This window comes from Phyllopteryx taeniolatus, chromosome 15 (genome assembly GCF_024500385.1).
Source record: "Phyllopteryx taeniolatus isolate TA_2022b chromosome 15, UOR_Ptae_1.2, whole genome shotgun sequence".
NCBI lineage: Eukaryota > Metazoa > Chordata > Actinopteri > Syngnathiformes > Syngnathidae > Phyllopteryx > Phyllopteryx taeniolatus.
The window spans coordinates 8,872,560-8,887,726 of record NC_084516.1 but is presented as its reverse complement, the minus strand read 5'-3'; the positions used below and the strand labels follow the sequence as shown (position 1 = coordinate 8,887,726).

Genomic DNA, 15,167 nt, shown 5'->3' with positions numbered 1-15,167 from the left:
AACCAATCTGTTAAGTGTATTATTTTTTCCCCCTCAATAAAAGGACATTAATTCACAACTGCTGACAGCAGAAGAAAGATAAATCTGAAAAAGTAACAAGTCACATACAGTGTTAAGTTTATTGGGAGAAGTGAACGAGGGAGTCAGGACTCATATGGCTAAACGCAAAGCAAAAAGGAATGGGGAAGGTGAAGTAATCTCACACGTCAGTGCCAGTGTACTTCCGTCCCCTATTGGGAAGTCAATGATAGCACAGGCTGCCGGGTTGACAAGCAGCCTGCAGCTCTGCTAACGGCCTCTGCACATTAATTTGGATCATCCCCCCCCAAAAAAATCTGGCCTTAGTGGAGGCCTATGGTTTCCAATGGCTCTAGTTTTAATAAATAAAAGGGGTGTTTTGTGTCATAATGATGCTTGCCCTCACCATGCTTGATTCAAGTGTCTTTCAATTTAACTCTGCTATTATTATTTAACTTTGAAATGAGTAGTTTAAATGGTGTTGTAGACTGTGAGTCATGAGCAGTCAAAGTTCCGTAAGCATAAGGAGTTTTGTCATTGTGGTCTTAGTCTGACGTGTTTGGACCTGTGACTGTTTTGGGCACTGTTTGCCTTCTGAAGGATCTGAAGAATCTCGGCAGAGACAATATCTTGTAAGGGTTTTTCTTGTATGTCACTGCCTTTTGGGTCTCTTCTTTGGACTCGTCCACATACTCTGCAGCACTCGCCACATTCTTTTCTATGCTGTTCACCAACTGCCCCTGGTGGAAGGAAAAATAAACGGTTGGACTTTGAATGACGTTATTCATTTAAAATACTGTATCAGGACAGATAGACATTTACAAATAAAATTAAGATGTGCACCACACCTGAATCTCCAGAAGCATGGCAGTGTCAGCCAAGATCTCGTGCAGCTCTCTGATGCTTGCTTCCAGGTGAATTATGTCCTCGTGACGAGACTTGATGTCGCTCAGAGCCTTGCTCGAAATACAAGCACCAGAATCAACAATCTGGACAACAAGAAGAGTGAATCCCTTTACCGTTTAGTATCTTGACATATTACATTGTAACAAACCGAAAACAAATAAGGTAACATAAGGTAATGAACAAAAGAGAAATAAGGCAACATTTCAGATACTGTAAAGGACTTTTCATACTCCACTAGGTTTTCTTTGGTGCCCAACGCAGTGTAGGGCACAAGGATGCCAGCGTGCGGTGCAAGTTTCCCCATATTTGGAAGGGTTTTCCTAGGGGCCTACCAGGGAGTAGCATGGATGCTTTTATCACTAGTTTGTCTATTGCTGTTACCACTCGAAAAATCACTACAGCAAACGCCCACCCTGCACATGGCGCCGCGACACGGCGTTCCATCTTCACACCCTCGCAGCACATACACAACGCTGTGGCTTGCTAAGTGCAGTGCGAAAAGGCCTTAAGTGTGTAACATCCGACTAACATCTGATATGAAGATGGTCACATTGTGGCAGTTCAGCATCTCCTCCAGCTCCTCATCTGTGGTCACTTTGTCCACTGAGCAGGAGACACAACACAGAAAATAGAGATGATATTCATCTGTAGGACTGTTTAACCTTTACTAAACAAAATAGGAATTGTTCTGTACTGCAAATTAGCTTTGACAAGAGTTGGGTGAGGAAAGCTGTGAGGAAAAGAACATACAGGGACCAAGCCAGATGGTGTATACCAAAAATCCACTTATAATTGATGTGCCCTCAAAATTGCCATGAAAAAAAACAAAATGCCGAATTGAAAAAAAATTGGGCTCAGGTTAAAAAAAAAAAAAAGCAAGGGTTTCTGTGCATAGTTGTTCCCCCCCCCCCCCCCCCAAAAAAAAATCACTGAATAGGTGAATTTACAAATGCCCAACCGTGAATATGCAGTCACTTTATTGTATGTGGAGGTCTTTAACACCAAGTTGCCACAAGATGGCGCCAAAGTAATAGTTTTGTACTCGACAGGGCTTTGGCCTGAGCACATAAACAGCAAATTAGTGAATTTTTCAGCAAACAATTGAGGATAGGGTCCCCAAAAAACTCTGCGAATAAATGAATACGCAAGTAGAGAATTTGTGGGGGAACACTGTACACCCAAAGTTACCTAATTAGGTGACTCACATTTAAAGTAGTAGGACTCTGTGTCCCAATACCTTTGTCCAGTGCCATCATGCACATCAATAACATCACTGATTGTCAAAGTTAATGCAGAGTTGTTTTTGAAAACCCCAACTAATGAGAGCTTTTTACTCAAATCTGTAAGGTGGGACTGCTAAAAGGGAATGGGGAATGTTTTCCCAGACTCACCAATCTGCAGCTGTCTCTTAATGTGGCCTTTGCATTTCTCTCTGAAGGCCACCTGTGTGTTGTGGTGACTCGTCATGAGCTCAGCAAAGCAGCGAGTCAAGTGTGTGTGCTGGCAGAAGGGACAACAGACGTTCAGGAGAAGTTATTATTGGAATGGGGGCAATCACTAAAGCACACAGTCTGCTGTACACTGTTGCTCGTAACTTAGTTAAGTGTGCACCTGGCCTATTTGTAATAAATAGATTAATCGCACCACCGGGCCAGACCTGATTGTTCCTAATGCGTTGCATCACCGAGGTACCATTGTCACTGCAGTCCGCTGGGAAAGCATCCTGCAAAGCTTGAGAAACACGTGAACATTGTACCTGTCATTCATTTTAATTTGAAACATTCACAATGTTGAGATGGTCAAGAGAGACGGTGAACAGCGCAGGGAAAACTGTTTGGTTCCTCTCAGTGTGATCATCTGTTAAAAGACTCGTTTTCCTTGTCTAGCTACAATATTAGCAAAACAAATATTTGCTCATTTAATATTCAAGCCACAAATATGAGGAGGTACAAAGCACCACTCGTCATGGTTGCAAACAATAATGCCATCCAACTATACATGTATGAAAAAAAAAAAAAAGCTAAATATTTTTCAGTTTTATGTAAGGCCATAAGACAACTATTATACTTACTAATAATGTGAATGCTTCAAGATAAAATTGTAGTAAATCCGCAGATCACAACTTCAGTAATCTACAGGTGCATCTCAATAAATTGGAATATTGTAGAAAATTTTATTTATTTCTGTAGTTAGATTAAAAATGCGTAGGTCCTTTTATAAATTCACTACACAGCATGGAATATTTATATTTTTGTTATTAATATTTCTTAGCATTTTCATAATAGCTTACAGTGAATGGAAAAAATCATCTCAAGAAAATAGATTAGATAAAAAACTGAAAATTATTTTTAATAGAGTTTCCTGTGTTTAAAAAAAAAAACGTGTAACATCAATTTCACTTTTTGAATCAAACCACTGAAATGAATGACCTTTTCTATAATAATAAGATGCACCAGTATATTATTGCTGAAGCCGCGTCCTTGTTCAGTACTAACTTTTGTGCATACTTAAATATTGACTTTGTTTAGCACATGGATTTATTGGCCTCATTTTATGTGCTTGAGACCATATGTCAACAAATACATGTTTACAGCACTGAATTATATTCATTCAATATATTCCACAACTGCAGGATATACAGTAGTCTACTAAAAGCAAAAAAATTACCTACTTTTTAACTTGGCTCGGAACAAGTTCGCATCAGTCTTGATTTTGTTATTCAGCAACTCCAACTCATCTCTGCATTCTGAGAATAGCACACCAACCATGACAGAAAAATCGAGTGGAAATGATTATCATGCAATTCAGTGAGTGTGCTTCAAGTATGACGAGAATGCCTATAGCACCAACTAATTTCCAACAAGCGTTATACTGTGGACAAGTGCAGAATAGAGGACAAATGCTTTCTTTTTTGGCAACAAATAAGTAGATGTCAACAAGTCTTTGATTGAAGGCTGTACTGCATGTTGACTTTGAGATGAAGATCAAATGTGGGTGCAAAACGCACGCGCGCGCGCGCGCGCACACACGCACACACAACGTACTCTTGTCTGGGTTGGAGGAAGCAAGAAGAGTACTTTGTCTTTCTTCCACTTCGTCCACTTGACAGGACATCTTTTGTATGAGGCTCCTCAGCTCCCCTACCTGCACATACAGTATTGACAAGACAGCTGGAAGTCACAAACGAAAAAATAATAAGAATAAGAATACAATTTAAAAAAACAGTAACTGCAGTCTTACCGTTTTAAAAAACTCCTCCATAACGACTTTGCCTCCGGTTGTATGTGCCATAAATGCTACCTTCGTTGTTGTTGAAAGTAGTTAATATAGCCGTCTGAAATGGCACCTAGAAGTCAGATGCTAACCTATTTTCTCCTCTTCACACGACGCTTTCTTCAGAGTAACAAACAAAAGTTAAGGTGACTTATAAACCTAGAGGGTTAACAAAACATTTTATCATGTGAAGGAGAACCACGAGTTCCTCTCGCGCCACAAGCTAGCTGAGCACACCTGCGCATCGAGCACGTTCGCGTGCGCGCGCTGCCGTGACAGAAGGACAAACAAAAGAGCTCGACTTCCGTCAGCTAGTTTGCTAAACATCGCAAAATACAGGACCTGTACACCAACAACTTGTGAGCGGTGTGAAGGATATCGGAAACGAATTCGTGGTGTTGGTGCGACGGAGTTAAGAAACCGTGCGTGTTTTTTGTTTTAATTTATTTTTATGTTGTTTTGTTTTCGTTTTTCATCCGTTAGCGCATTCGAGTAAGGTGGAAATACCAAATAAGGCCACAAGATGGTGCTATGGTTGATTGGAGAGAATTTGATGGACGACGGAAGCACAGTCAGTAATTATTTTTGAGTCAAAACAAATATGAGAATAGCCACTGGCTTCTGATAGAAAGGTAGCTAGAAATACTGTATATAGTAAACAGGATGTTTCACCTTTGAAAGATGCAAGTTCTTTTTTTGTGTGAGGTATGAAATGGCACCAAAAGAAATAAGTGAGGAAAAAAAAGGAATCACAAACAGAACATCTCAAGTCTCAACACATTTAACCATCAATCGTCTCATATGTTGGCCTGTGCTTAATGGTGAACTGTACTATGACACTGCTGCTTCTCCTTCCTGTACAGCAGGCATTCGGAGGCTTCATCAAGTGGACATACTCTCACTTGAATCTTTTTTTCAATAGAAACACAGGGATGCCATGTTTCTGTAAAATACATAAAAAAGCAATAATAGCCTTTAAATTGGATATTCAATCCCAAGAAATGTTGGCATCATATTACTTGACAAAAAGCTACAAGAAATTTTAAAACAAACAATGGATGCTTTGACATAGTAAAGTTTGATAGATGAGCTGATTCACACCTGAGCACCGGGAGACTCATGCAGTGCATGACGCAATCGGTTTAACCCTCATGTGTCATGCTTTGGTCCAAGGGAGACGCCGTAAACTGCACTGTTGTAATTCTACAGACACAAACATCGGCGATGGGTCAACTTGCAATGTTGCCACTAAGTGGCAGCACAGACCATCTAATGAGTGAGCCAACGCTGTAGCAGTTTTGAAATACCAGTATGGTGACAGCACTTCTCGATTGCTAAAACACAAAACCCTGTTGTGCGAACCAAATGCTGTGTGTGCTCAACCCACTTATTGAATTGGTCACCCTTTAAGGTAGAACCTTAAGCACTTTTCACCTAGTTACACAAACACATTTTCCACTCTGATGCACTTGGGTTGCATAATGATAAACACAGGTAGCAGAAGTGAAACTCACTTGACAACATAAACAACATGGTTGTTGAGGTTTCACTGTATAGATCAAGACAATCAGAGAGACACAAGCAGAGTAAGTGGTGGTTGAGGAGGAAGAGGAGAGAGGAGGTATAACAAAGAACAATTACGTATTTCAGATTCGACACAGGCAACATTTGTAGACCAATGTTCTTGTCCACGGTTTGACAATGAGCAAAGCGGGAATGCAGCGAGTGCAGACAAACCTAAGCACATTTACTGTGTCCACCATAGTCCGAAGACTCAGACACATGAACAGGTCAATTGTCTTGAGTAAAAAATGTCAAATTCATACGTAGGAATGTATCACAGAAGCCTGGGAAAGCGGCCGAATTGTGCAGCGCATATCTTCGCATGCAAGTCCGGGGTCAGCCTTGGCTGCGCGGTGCTTCGATGAGTGGCCGGGTCGTTGTCAGAGCGAGGAGAGGCCATCGCTGGACATGGCAGCTCTAATGCTGGACACCGTTCCACTGATTTGCACAGAGAGGAAAGCAGTTTATACCACCTTAGGTCTTTAGGCATCTGATGTATTGTGTCACTGGGATGCGGTCTGCGTTGTTCATCGTATTTGATAGGACGCCATGGTTAAAACATTTCCAAAGATGACATTCAGAGCAGTCCAAAATGAACAAGCATATGCCAAACTATTCCAAATACTGGCTGAGCTAGCCCAGGTTAATTGCCGGATTCTAGAGTTCTGGCAAGTGTGAAAGCATTTGCATTTGGAGTACATCAGTTGAATTATGCCGAACACTACTACCGTTGAACTGTAGATATGCTGACAAAAAGTCCAATGCTATGTTTTATTTTTCAAATTTTTTTTTTGGTAGGCTCTTTTCCCCCCTACTTATAACTGAGCAATGTCTCGCTCTCTCACACATGCATGCACGCACACATCTTTCTACCAATTTACATAATGTGAAAAATGCTGACATAATAGAGGGTGGTCGTTGGTTGGATTCAGACTCATGTACAAACTGGAAATACAACGCAAGTCACTTGTGGAGCCCCCTGTATAATCTTTCAATTTACATTTTACAATAGGTGCCATTATTGGGTGAAGTCACATTCCTACAGCTAGATCAAGCAAAGCGGGCTAGCAAATGCACTAACCGATGAATGAATTAAAATAAAACAACATGCAGATTTGCCCTGAGTATGAAAGAACAAAAATTACTTTGGAGAAACAAATTGATGAATAGAACACCTAGTTCCATGTCGGAAGAACTTGAGCAAGGAAGTGCACAAAATGAGAATTTGTTTTATTCTTCTTCACCTGTGAAATTCACATTCATTCTTCTCGGTTAAATCACAACATCATGAAATGAAACAATGCAATGGAGTGGTGGTAACCAAAATGACATATAGGTGACAAACAAAAAATAGATTTTTTTAATATACGTCACAACTGAACTTGTCTGATGATGCAAGTTGTTCTTTCTCTGGACAGATCTTGTCATGGCGGTTTCTGTGAAGAATAACCGCTAAATTTACATTAGGGTGTGCCAAATTGTTACCCTTTGAATATGATAGCATTTGGGTATGTAAAAGAAGTTGTTAATGTAAATTCATGCAGTTGGCAGGCTTGGTTTTGTGTTAACCACGCAAAGCAGCATGATGTTGTGGTCCCTTTTTTTAATTGTCACGCTGTGAAATCTCTGTCGAGGAGGCCCAAGTTGCTCAGTTTGGACATAAAACCATATTGGATTTTATATTGTTAAACAGACTATTGCCTTTTTGATACTGTTGTGTTATTACATTCTAAAGTGTCTCGGGATAGCACTGATATTCCCTTATTCAAAAATAAGGTCACAGAGATAAAATGGATGAGCATTTTTTTCACCATGGCTTTAACAGTGTTGAATAAAACCAACAACCTCTTGTGGACTGACTGAAGAGTATCTGCAACATTTGCACAATCAACATTGTCCCAGATTATCGCATTACTCGTCACTTTAAACTGCATACACTCCTTGAAGTCTCGGCGCCCTTTGCACAATGGTCATTGCACCGTACTATTGCGAGATTAGTCATTCGAAGTGCTAGAGGACTCTGCATTGTTTTGCACAATTGTCCAAAAAAAAAAGAATTTGTACCGGCATTACCAGATAACTAGCAACCCTTTATTGCTCAGTGACTGTTTTGGTCAATGTCTTTATGTCTCAAAAATGTTCTCTGTCAATTGACTGTCTGTTGTCGTACTAGAGCGGCTCCAAGCACCGGAGACAAATTCCTTGTGTGTTTTTGGAAAATACTTGGCAAATAAAGATGATTCTGATTCTGATTCTGATTCTGGAACTGCAGGACACAAAATGTTGTCCTAACTGCATGCTAGAAGCAGATTGTCCTGGAGAAAATAACATGCTCACTAAAACTGATGTAGGTGGTTAATTTTGCAGTCTCAGAGTAAGAAAAATTAGAAGACAAACAGCACAAATCCCACGTGAAAAGAAACACAGCACAAGTGGTGACAATGTCCCAGAGGCTGAACACACTGACCCACAATAGATAGACACAAAACATGGGGAGACATAACATATGAAATGAGCATACAAAATGGATCCCAGCTATTCCTAAATGTACTTTATCAATCATATGCAGCATCCATCCATCCAATGACAAGGAAGGACATCTTATTACAGTAGTTGGCTAAAAAAAAAATCAGCGCCCGCAGACTATTTTTCATGCACCTGCGAAGGGCATATTCGCTTCAAACATGTTTCATGGCGTCCTGTGAGTTTCTCTAAAAGCGCTGCTCACAACAACTGCACAGTCTGCACTACCGCCGTCAGTTTAACGGCGCGATGGTGTGTGTTAGATTTGGAATCATTTTGTTTTTATTTGATCTATGGCAAACAAAGAGGATTCTGATTCTGAGTCTAATTCTGATCTGAATCCGATATTAATCCGAATCTGATTGCGATTCTGATTCTGATTCTGATGTCATTGTCGGTCGTGAAATCTGTTTCAATCCGTGACTCGCCACCGTGTGTGGGGCCAATATGGTTGCTAGACAACTTAGTTCAAGCAGCTGGCTCGCCCGCTTTCCTATGATGGTCCAACTGCTGGCCATCAAAACATGCGTTCATGCATAGTATTCTGATTAAATTACATTTATTGTACATTATTTATGCAATAGTGAATACAAAAACATGCTCTCCTTCAAAGTAGCGCACATTTAGCGCTGAAGTCGCCCTAAAATAGGCTTAATGATGCCACCGTGCGTAATGTCACGTGACCAAACAGAAAACAGGTAAGTGGACTTCCTGTGCATGCTGCGATAACTGGCACAGCTACAGGTTGATGAGATGATGGTTTAAACCCGAACTTGCTTAGATTGTCATCTTTATGGCTGGTGTCTTTGGACAAAAAGTTAAATACATGTATATTGTTTATTTACACAAGTGTGATGTGATATATGTAAACAGGAATGAAGCCTCAATGTCGGATATTTTCATGTTTGGTAGCTCTTGGAGACACCTTGTTTCAAACAAAAGACAGTGTAGATGTTTAATATTTTTACAGTTGCTTTGTCCTGGTCTCCCGTCATAGGGCTGCGCCTGTCACCTGAACCGGAAGAAAGTGCTTCGACCAGTTTTACCGAATGCGAAAGTTGGTTGCGCATAACCCTCCATAGCAAACTCTCCTTGTTGATATTACTGCAGTAAATAACTTATGAGGCATGTTATACAAGTGCACAACTCAACACAACCTGTTGCTAATATTTGTGTACGAGTCGAGCTCGAGCTTCAGGTTGCTTTCTAATTGGCTATCGTTCAGTTTCACGTCATAATAATTAGGTCCGTAGATCGACTGACCTTGGTGTTGACCATCCAAAAGAATTTGTCATTGTAAATATTGAAAAGGTTCAACATTTTTGATTGTCTGTCAAAGGGTTTTACGAGCAATTCGGGGAGAGGAATAATGACTTTTCGAGATGTCTGATAATCGTGCTTCTGCTGACTTTGATCGTACGGTGGGAATCTGGCTCAAATTTGACCTGATTATTGATGTGTGAACCCCACTTAAGTTATTTCTTAATGTCAGTGAATGTGAGAAACCTATATGAATTTCCACAGTTGCTGAAAGCGCACCCATTACTGTGTAACTGACTAAAAAATGAGAGCGTGTAAATGAGACCACAGTGTAACACAGTCCTTCTCTGGAAATATAAACACAAAGTGGTCCCCAAAAATTGCATTAGTGCCCCGATGGGAGGAGAGCAAGCTTTGGCATCAGCAACATCCACAAACACAAACAGCTGTGAAAATAACCTCCACCGAACAAATATGACTTCCACTCGCTAATCTATCCGCTCTCAGTCTATCGAGCCATTTTTCTTTTTATTTATTTATTTATTTATTTTAGTTTTTTGCAGACGGGCATTATGTGTTGTGTCCAGAAATCTCAATCAATACCGTTACTTTGTTTAAATGTCATTTGTGGTCGATGTTTTTTCTCTGAGACATGTCAATATGTGGTTATGGTGACATTTTCACAGAGAATGCAGTGTGTTTTTTTGTCCCACATGGCATGAAGGCTTATAGTGGATATATAGTAAGACATCAAGTCACCTCCGTAATCAGTTATTATGGGATGACTAACTAGTTTCTTGGTGTACATTCATGCTCCTGGTTATTTCTGGGGGGGGGGGGGGGGGGGCAATCATTTGTCTCTGTTGTTTACTATTAAGCCAAGATTTGAAAATGACCTTTTGATATATTTTAGATTTACACTTGAGGCGCTGAAAACATTGACTAGTGGATGCAGGATCGGCCAGGAGCTCAAAGGTAGACATTGCTAATGTTTGTCCTAGGAATGCATTTCACTTTTTGCCCCTCCCCCACAATGTACTTGGACAACAAGCATAAGTAAGGAGCTTCACAAACAAATCAATTTTCGATTTGTATTAACAGTTTGGCCATGGTGGAGATACTGTATGACATTGTAATTTAAAATCTGATTTGGGGTTTGGCTAATTCATGTATTTTTAGCCCCCACTACTAGTCGCAGCCTTTTCCCGCTGACATGTAAACCAAGCTATGATAAGGGTTACAAAAAAAAATAAAAAACATTTGAAAAATAATTTTATAGCAAGCACTGAGCCCTGATTAACACTAGTGCTTGAAAAAATGTTAAATAATAATAATAATAATAATAAAAAGTGTATAGGCTAATGAACAACAGTTCAGGGTCAGAGTGAAAACTGAATTTCATTTCAGGGATAATAATCATAATAAATTCATACATGCGCATTCAATGTGATGATTAATAATTCATGATCCTTATAGTTTAATAGGCTTTTATTTCCAATCCCTGTGATGTTCTTGTTGGATCTTTGCAGGTTTCTGACAACTGACAACATCACCTCAGCATGAACTTGCAGACTATCGGCAAAAGATGGCACCGCTCATATCATTGGAGGTAAATCAAACCTGTGAACTTTTTACCACACATTTTCCTATTTCAGTGTTATCTCGGCCCTCATTTCATTTTTTTTCGTTACCACGCTTCCTCTCAGGAGCTTGCAGTTTTATTTCCTAATGCAGACCAGGGTGAAGTACTTCAAATTTGGCTTGAATGGAATGGCAAATGGCGGCAATGATGTGCACAGACTGGAATATCTGGGAGACTATTCTTGAGGGAAAGATTTTAAAAAAGAGAGAAAAAAAGATTTTACATATACGATTGTCAGCCCCGGCTTAACACTCTTAACACACCCCAACCACAGGAGGATGTTCTTTTAGAGCCATCTGAAAATAAGGCCTTTGCTGACTTTGATTACATGGGAGGAAAAATGCTCAATGTTGTCATGATTGTCGTTATGTGCGTATCCCTCTTTCAGATCGTCTTTGTCCATCTTCCATTAGTCCTTCACTGAGGGGACATAGAGATCTCTGAAGCCATCACACATTAGTAAAAAATGATCACGTTTCATAGGGTGGTTACAGCAAGAAGTGGGAGTAAAGCGTGCCATAAGCCATCTGTGAACCTCCTTCCCAGATGGAATGCTTAAAGTCCCCCATGCACATAATTCATCACAATTATCATCGATTAGTCCCGCAAAAAGTCTCAACAGTGTTAATTTGTATGCGCTTTCCCTCACAAAGATCCTTGTCACTTATGCCCTCTGCTCATGGTCTGGAAGAAAGATGATGTGATTTAACAAGATCTGTCATTATTATTTGTCCTACACTGACACTGCAAGTTGCTCCACCGTGAGGTGTTATGATAACTGATTGGAACAGCCTCATCACTGCCGTAGTATTCAGTTAATGCACTGCCTACAGTCGCTTTTACCACAAACTTTCAAAGATGGCAACGAAGTTGTATGTGTCAAAATAATATATAGAGTGGAACCTGTCAAGAAAAAATGAATGGAGGTCACACAAAAAAACTTTGTAAGTCATTAAAAATGTTCTTAGTTTTTGTTTTGTTTTGTGTGTGTGCGTGCGTGCGTGGCTTTTAGGCAACCCTTATTCCAAATGAAGGACCACCCACAACAAGGGTTGTTAAGAACATGAGAAAAGAACAGAAAGAACACCAGAAGTCACAATATGCACCGTTACTTGTTGTCAAAGTGGGGGAAATTGCGTTGTTGTTTTTAAGGAAAGATATGTCATTTTTTTCCACAATCTAAAACATTTCCCAGGTGTCTTGTTTAATAATATGTCTGTTGCATGCTTGTGTCAAAACATCACAAGGATCAAGAATTTTAGGCACATTAACGGCATATTTCTCTTCGAACCTGTCACATTGCGTGTAACACAGCTAATGCTAATCTGTGCAAAGTCACCACTGGCTGAGAGACGCAAAGGAACAGAATGTTAAAGTTCAAAATAATGAATTTCAATAAGGAATAACAGGATTATAAAACTCTTTGGGGTTGTACAAGACTGAGGCAAAAATGACATGAGGTGCGTTTAAGGCACATAACACGGAAGACAGGAGGTTGGGGCCCGCTGATTCAAGTGTTGCTTGAAATGTCATCAAAATGGTAAAATCTTCACAATTCTTTCAAGAAACACTCAAAAGACTAGACTCTCGACAGAATCAGGATTGTTGACATCACAAAAAAAATAAATCATTTGGAACACTTTTTTCTTTGCCCAGCAATACTGTGTCTCTTTTGTTGTTTGCAAATGACACATTATTTGAAAGACACAATTTGGGTTAACTTTGCATAGCTTTGCACTAATTCCCCTTCTTCTTCTTTTCCTTTCAGCTTGTCCCTTTAGGGGTTGCCACACATCCTTTTCCCTGTAAGCCTATCTCCTGCATCCTCATCTCGAACACCAACTGCCCTCATCAGAATCAGAATCAGAATCATCTTTATTTGCCAAGGTTGTCCAAAAAACACACAAGGAATTTGTCTCCGGTAATTGGAGCCGCTCTAGTACGACAACGGACAGTCAATTGACAGAGAACACTTTTGAGACATAAAGACATTGAGAAAAACAGTCACTGAGCAATAAAGGGTTGCTAGTTATCTGGTAATGCCGGTACATTTATTTATTTTTTTGACAATTGTGCAAAGCCCTCTAGCACTTAGAGCAGTTCGAATGACTAATATTGCAATAGTCCGGTGCAATGACCATTGCGCAAAGGGCGCCGAGACTTCAAGCGAGTAGTACGATAATCTGGGACAATGTTGATTGTGCAAATGTCGCAGATACTCCTCACTCAGTGTGCAAATGGAGCAGATGCTACTCCGGCATGAGTGGCCACTATTGGTCAACAACAGATATGCAAATAGTGCAGCGTGGTGAGACCACTACAGTGAGTGCACGAGTATTATATAATTGGCTCGAACGAAATGTGACAACAAACTCAAGACAAAAAATTGCCAGCATGTTGCAATGGAATTGTAGGTTAGGTGTTTAAGAAGTTGATTGCAAGAGGGAAGAAGCTGTTGGAATGTTCTAGTTTGCATTGATCGGTAGCGCCTACCTGAGGGAAGGAGCTGGCTAGCTCTCTTGCCTGGCAGCTCCATCCTCATCATCCTTCTACCAATATACTCACTATTTGTCCTCTGGATGTGTCCAAACCATCGAAGTCTGCTCTCTCTGACTTTGTCTCCAAAACATCAAACCTTGGCTGTCCCTCTGATGAGCTCATTTCTAATTTCATCCAACCTGGTCACTCCGAGAGCGAACCTCAACATCTTCATTTCCGCCACCTCCAGCTCTGCTTCCTGTTGTCTCTTCAGTGCCACTGTCTCTAATCCGTACATCAAGGCTGGCCTCACCACTGTTTTATCAACTTTGCCCTTCATCCTCGCAGAGACTCTTCTGTCACATAACACACCTGACACCTTCCTCCACCCGTTCCAACCTGCTTGGAGTCGTTTCTTCACTTCCTGACCACACTCACAATTGCTCTGGACGGTTGACCCCAAGTATCTAAAGTCCTCCACCCTTGCTATCTATTCTCTCTGTAGCCTCACTCTTCCCCCACCACCCCTCTCATTCATGCACATATATTCTGTTTTACTTCGGCTAATCTTCATTCCTCTGCTTTCCAGCGCATGCCTCCATCTTTCTCACTGTTCCTCCACCTGCTCCCTGCAGATCACAATGTCATCTGCAAACATCATGCTCCACGGGGATTCCAGTCTAACCTCACTGTCAGCCTATCCATCACCACTGCATACAGGAAGGGGCTCAGGGCTGATCCATGATCTAGTCCCACCTCCATCCTAAATTCGTCTGTCACACCTACAGCACACCTCACCACTGTTCTGCTTCCGCATACCTCATACTTCTCTGCCACTCCAAACATCCGCATGCAGTACCACAGTTCCTCTCTGGGTACTCTGTCATAGGCTTTCTCGAGATCTACAAAGAAACAATGTCACTCCTTCTGACCTTCTCTGTACTTTTCCATCAACATCCTCAAGGCAAATAATGCATCTGTGGCACTCGTTCTAGGCATGATATGGTTTCTGTTGCTCGCAAATACTCACTTCTGTCCTGAGTCTAGCCTCCGCTACTCTTTCCCATAACTTCATTGTGTGGCTCATCAACTTTATTCCTCTATAGTTCCCACAGCTCTGCACATCACCCTTGTGCTTAAAAATGGGCACCAGAACACTTTTCCTGCATTCCTCAGGCATCTTCTCACGCGCTAGAATTCTATTGAACAAGCTGGTCAGCCACCTCTCCTAGATGCTTCCATAGCTCATCATATGCCTCTTGTTTGGCCTTTGCCACCTCTACCTTTGTCCTATGTCGCATCTCAATGTATTCCTTTCGCCTCTCCTCAGTCCTCTCATTCTCCCACTTCTTCTTAGCTAACCTTTTCCTTTGTATGATTTCCTGTACTGTGAGGTTCCACCACCAAGTCTCCTTCTCTCCTTTGCTGCCAGAAGATACACCAAGTACTCTCCTGCCTGCCTCTCTGATCACCTTGACTGTAGTGGTCCAGTCTTCTGGAAGCT

General features: G+C 40.9%; 1 protein-coding gene and 1 long non-coding RNA gene across 4 annotated transcripts; one reads left to right on the top strand and one right to left on the bottom strand.

The window, feature by feature from the left end:
* Window positions 1-100: 100 nt before the first annotated feature.
* Window positions 101-4,477, bottom strand: LOC133490163 (syntaxin-2-like). 3 transcript variants are annotated; one of them, XM_061799857.1, is made up of 8 exons: window positions 4,165-4,477; window positions 3,969-4,068; window positions 3,596-3,670; window positions 2,582-2,655; window positions 2,316-2,424; window positions 1,454-1,527; window positions 867-974; window positions 101-758 (listed from the first exon to the last, which is right to left on the bottom strand). In XM_061799857.1, the coding sequence occupies exons 1-8, from the start codon at window positions 4,213-4,215 to the stop codon at window positions 564-566; spliced, it is 786 nt and encodes a 261-aa protein (XP_061655841.1). In that variant the 5' UTR covers window positions 4,216-4,477; the 3' UTR covers window positions 101-563. The 3 variants fall into 3 exon arrangements, with proteins under 3 accessions (XP_061655841.1, XP_061655842.1, XP_061655840.1); XM_061799858.1 differs by having other exon boundaries at window positions 867-1,007; window positions 3,969-4,094; window positions 4,165-4,476; XM_061799856.1 differs by having other exon boundaries at window positions 867-1,007; window positions 4,165-4,473.
* Window positions 4,478-4,485: 8 nt separating this feature from the next.
* LOC133490165 (uncharacterized) lies at window positions 4,486-13,225 on the top strand. The gene is made up of 3 exons (XR_009792120.1): window positions 4,486-4,619; window positions 11,073-11,152; window positions 12,954-13,225. It is a non-coding gene; the product is annotated as an uncharacterized LOC133490165 (long non-coding RNA).
* The last annotated feature ends 1,942 nt before the right edge of the window (window positions 13,226-15,167 follow it).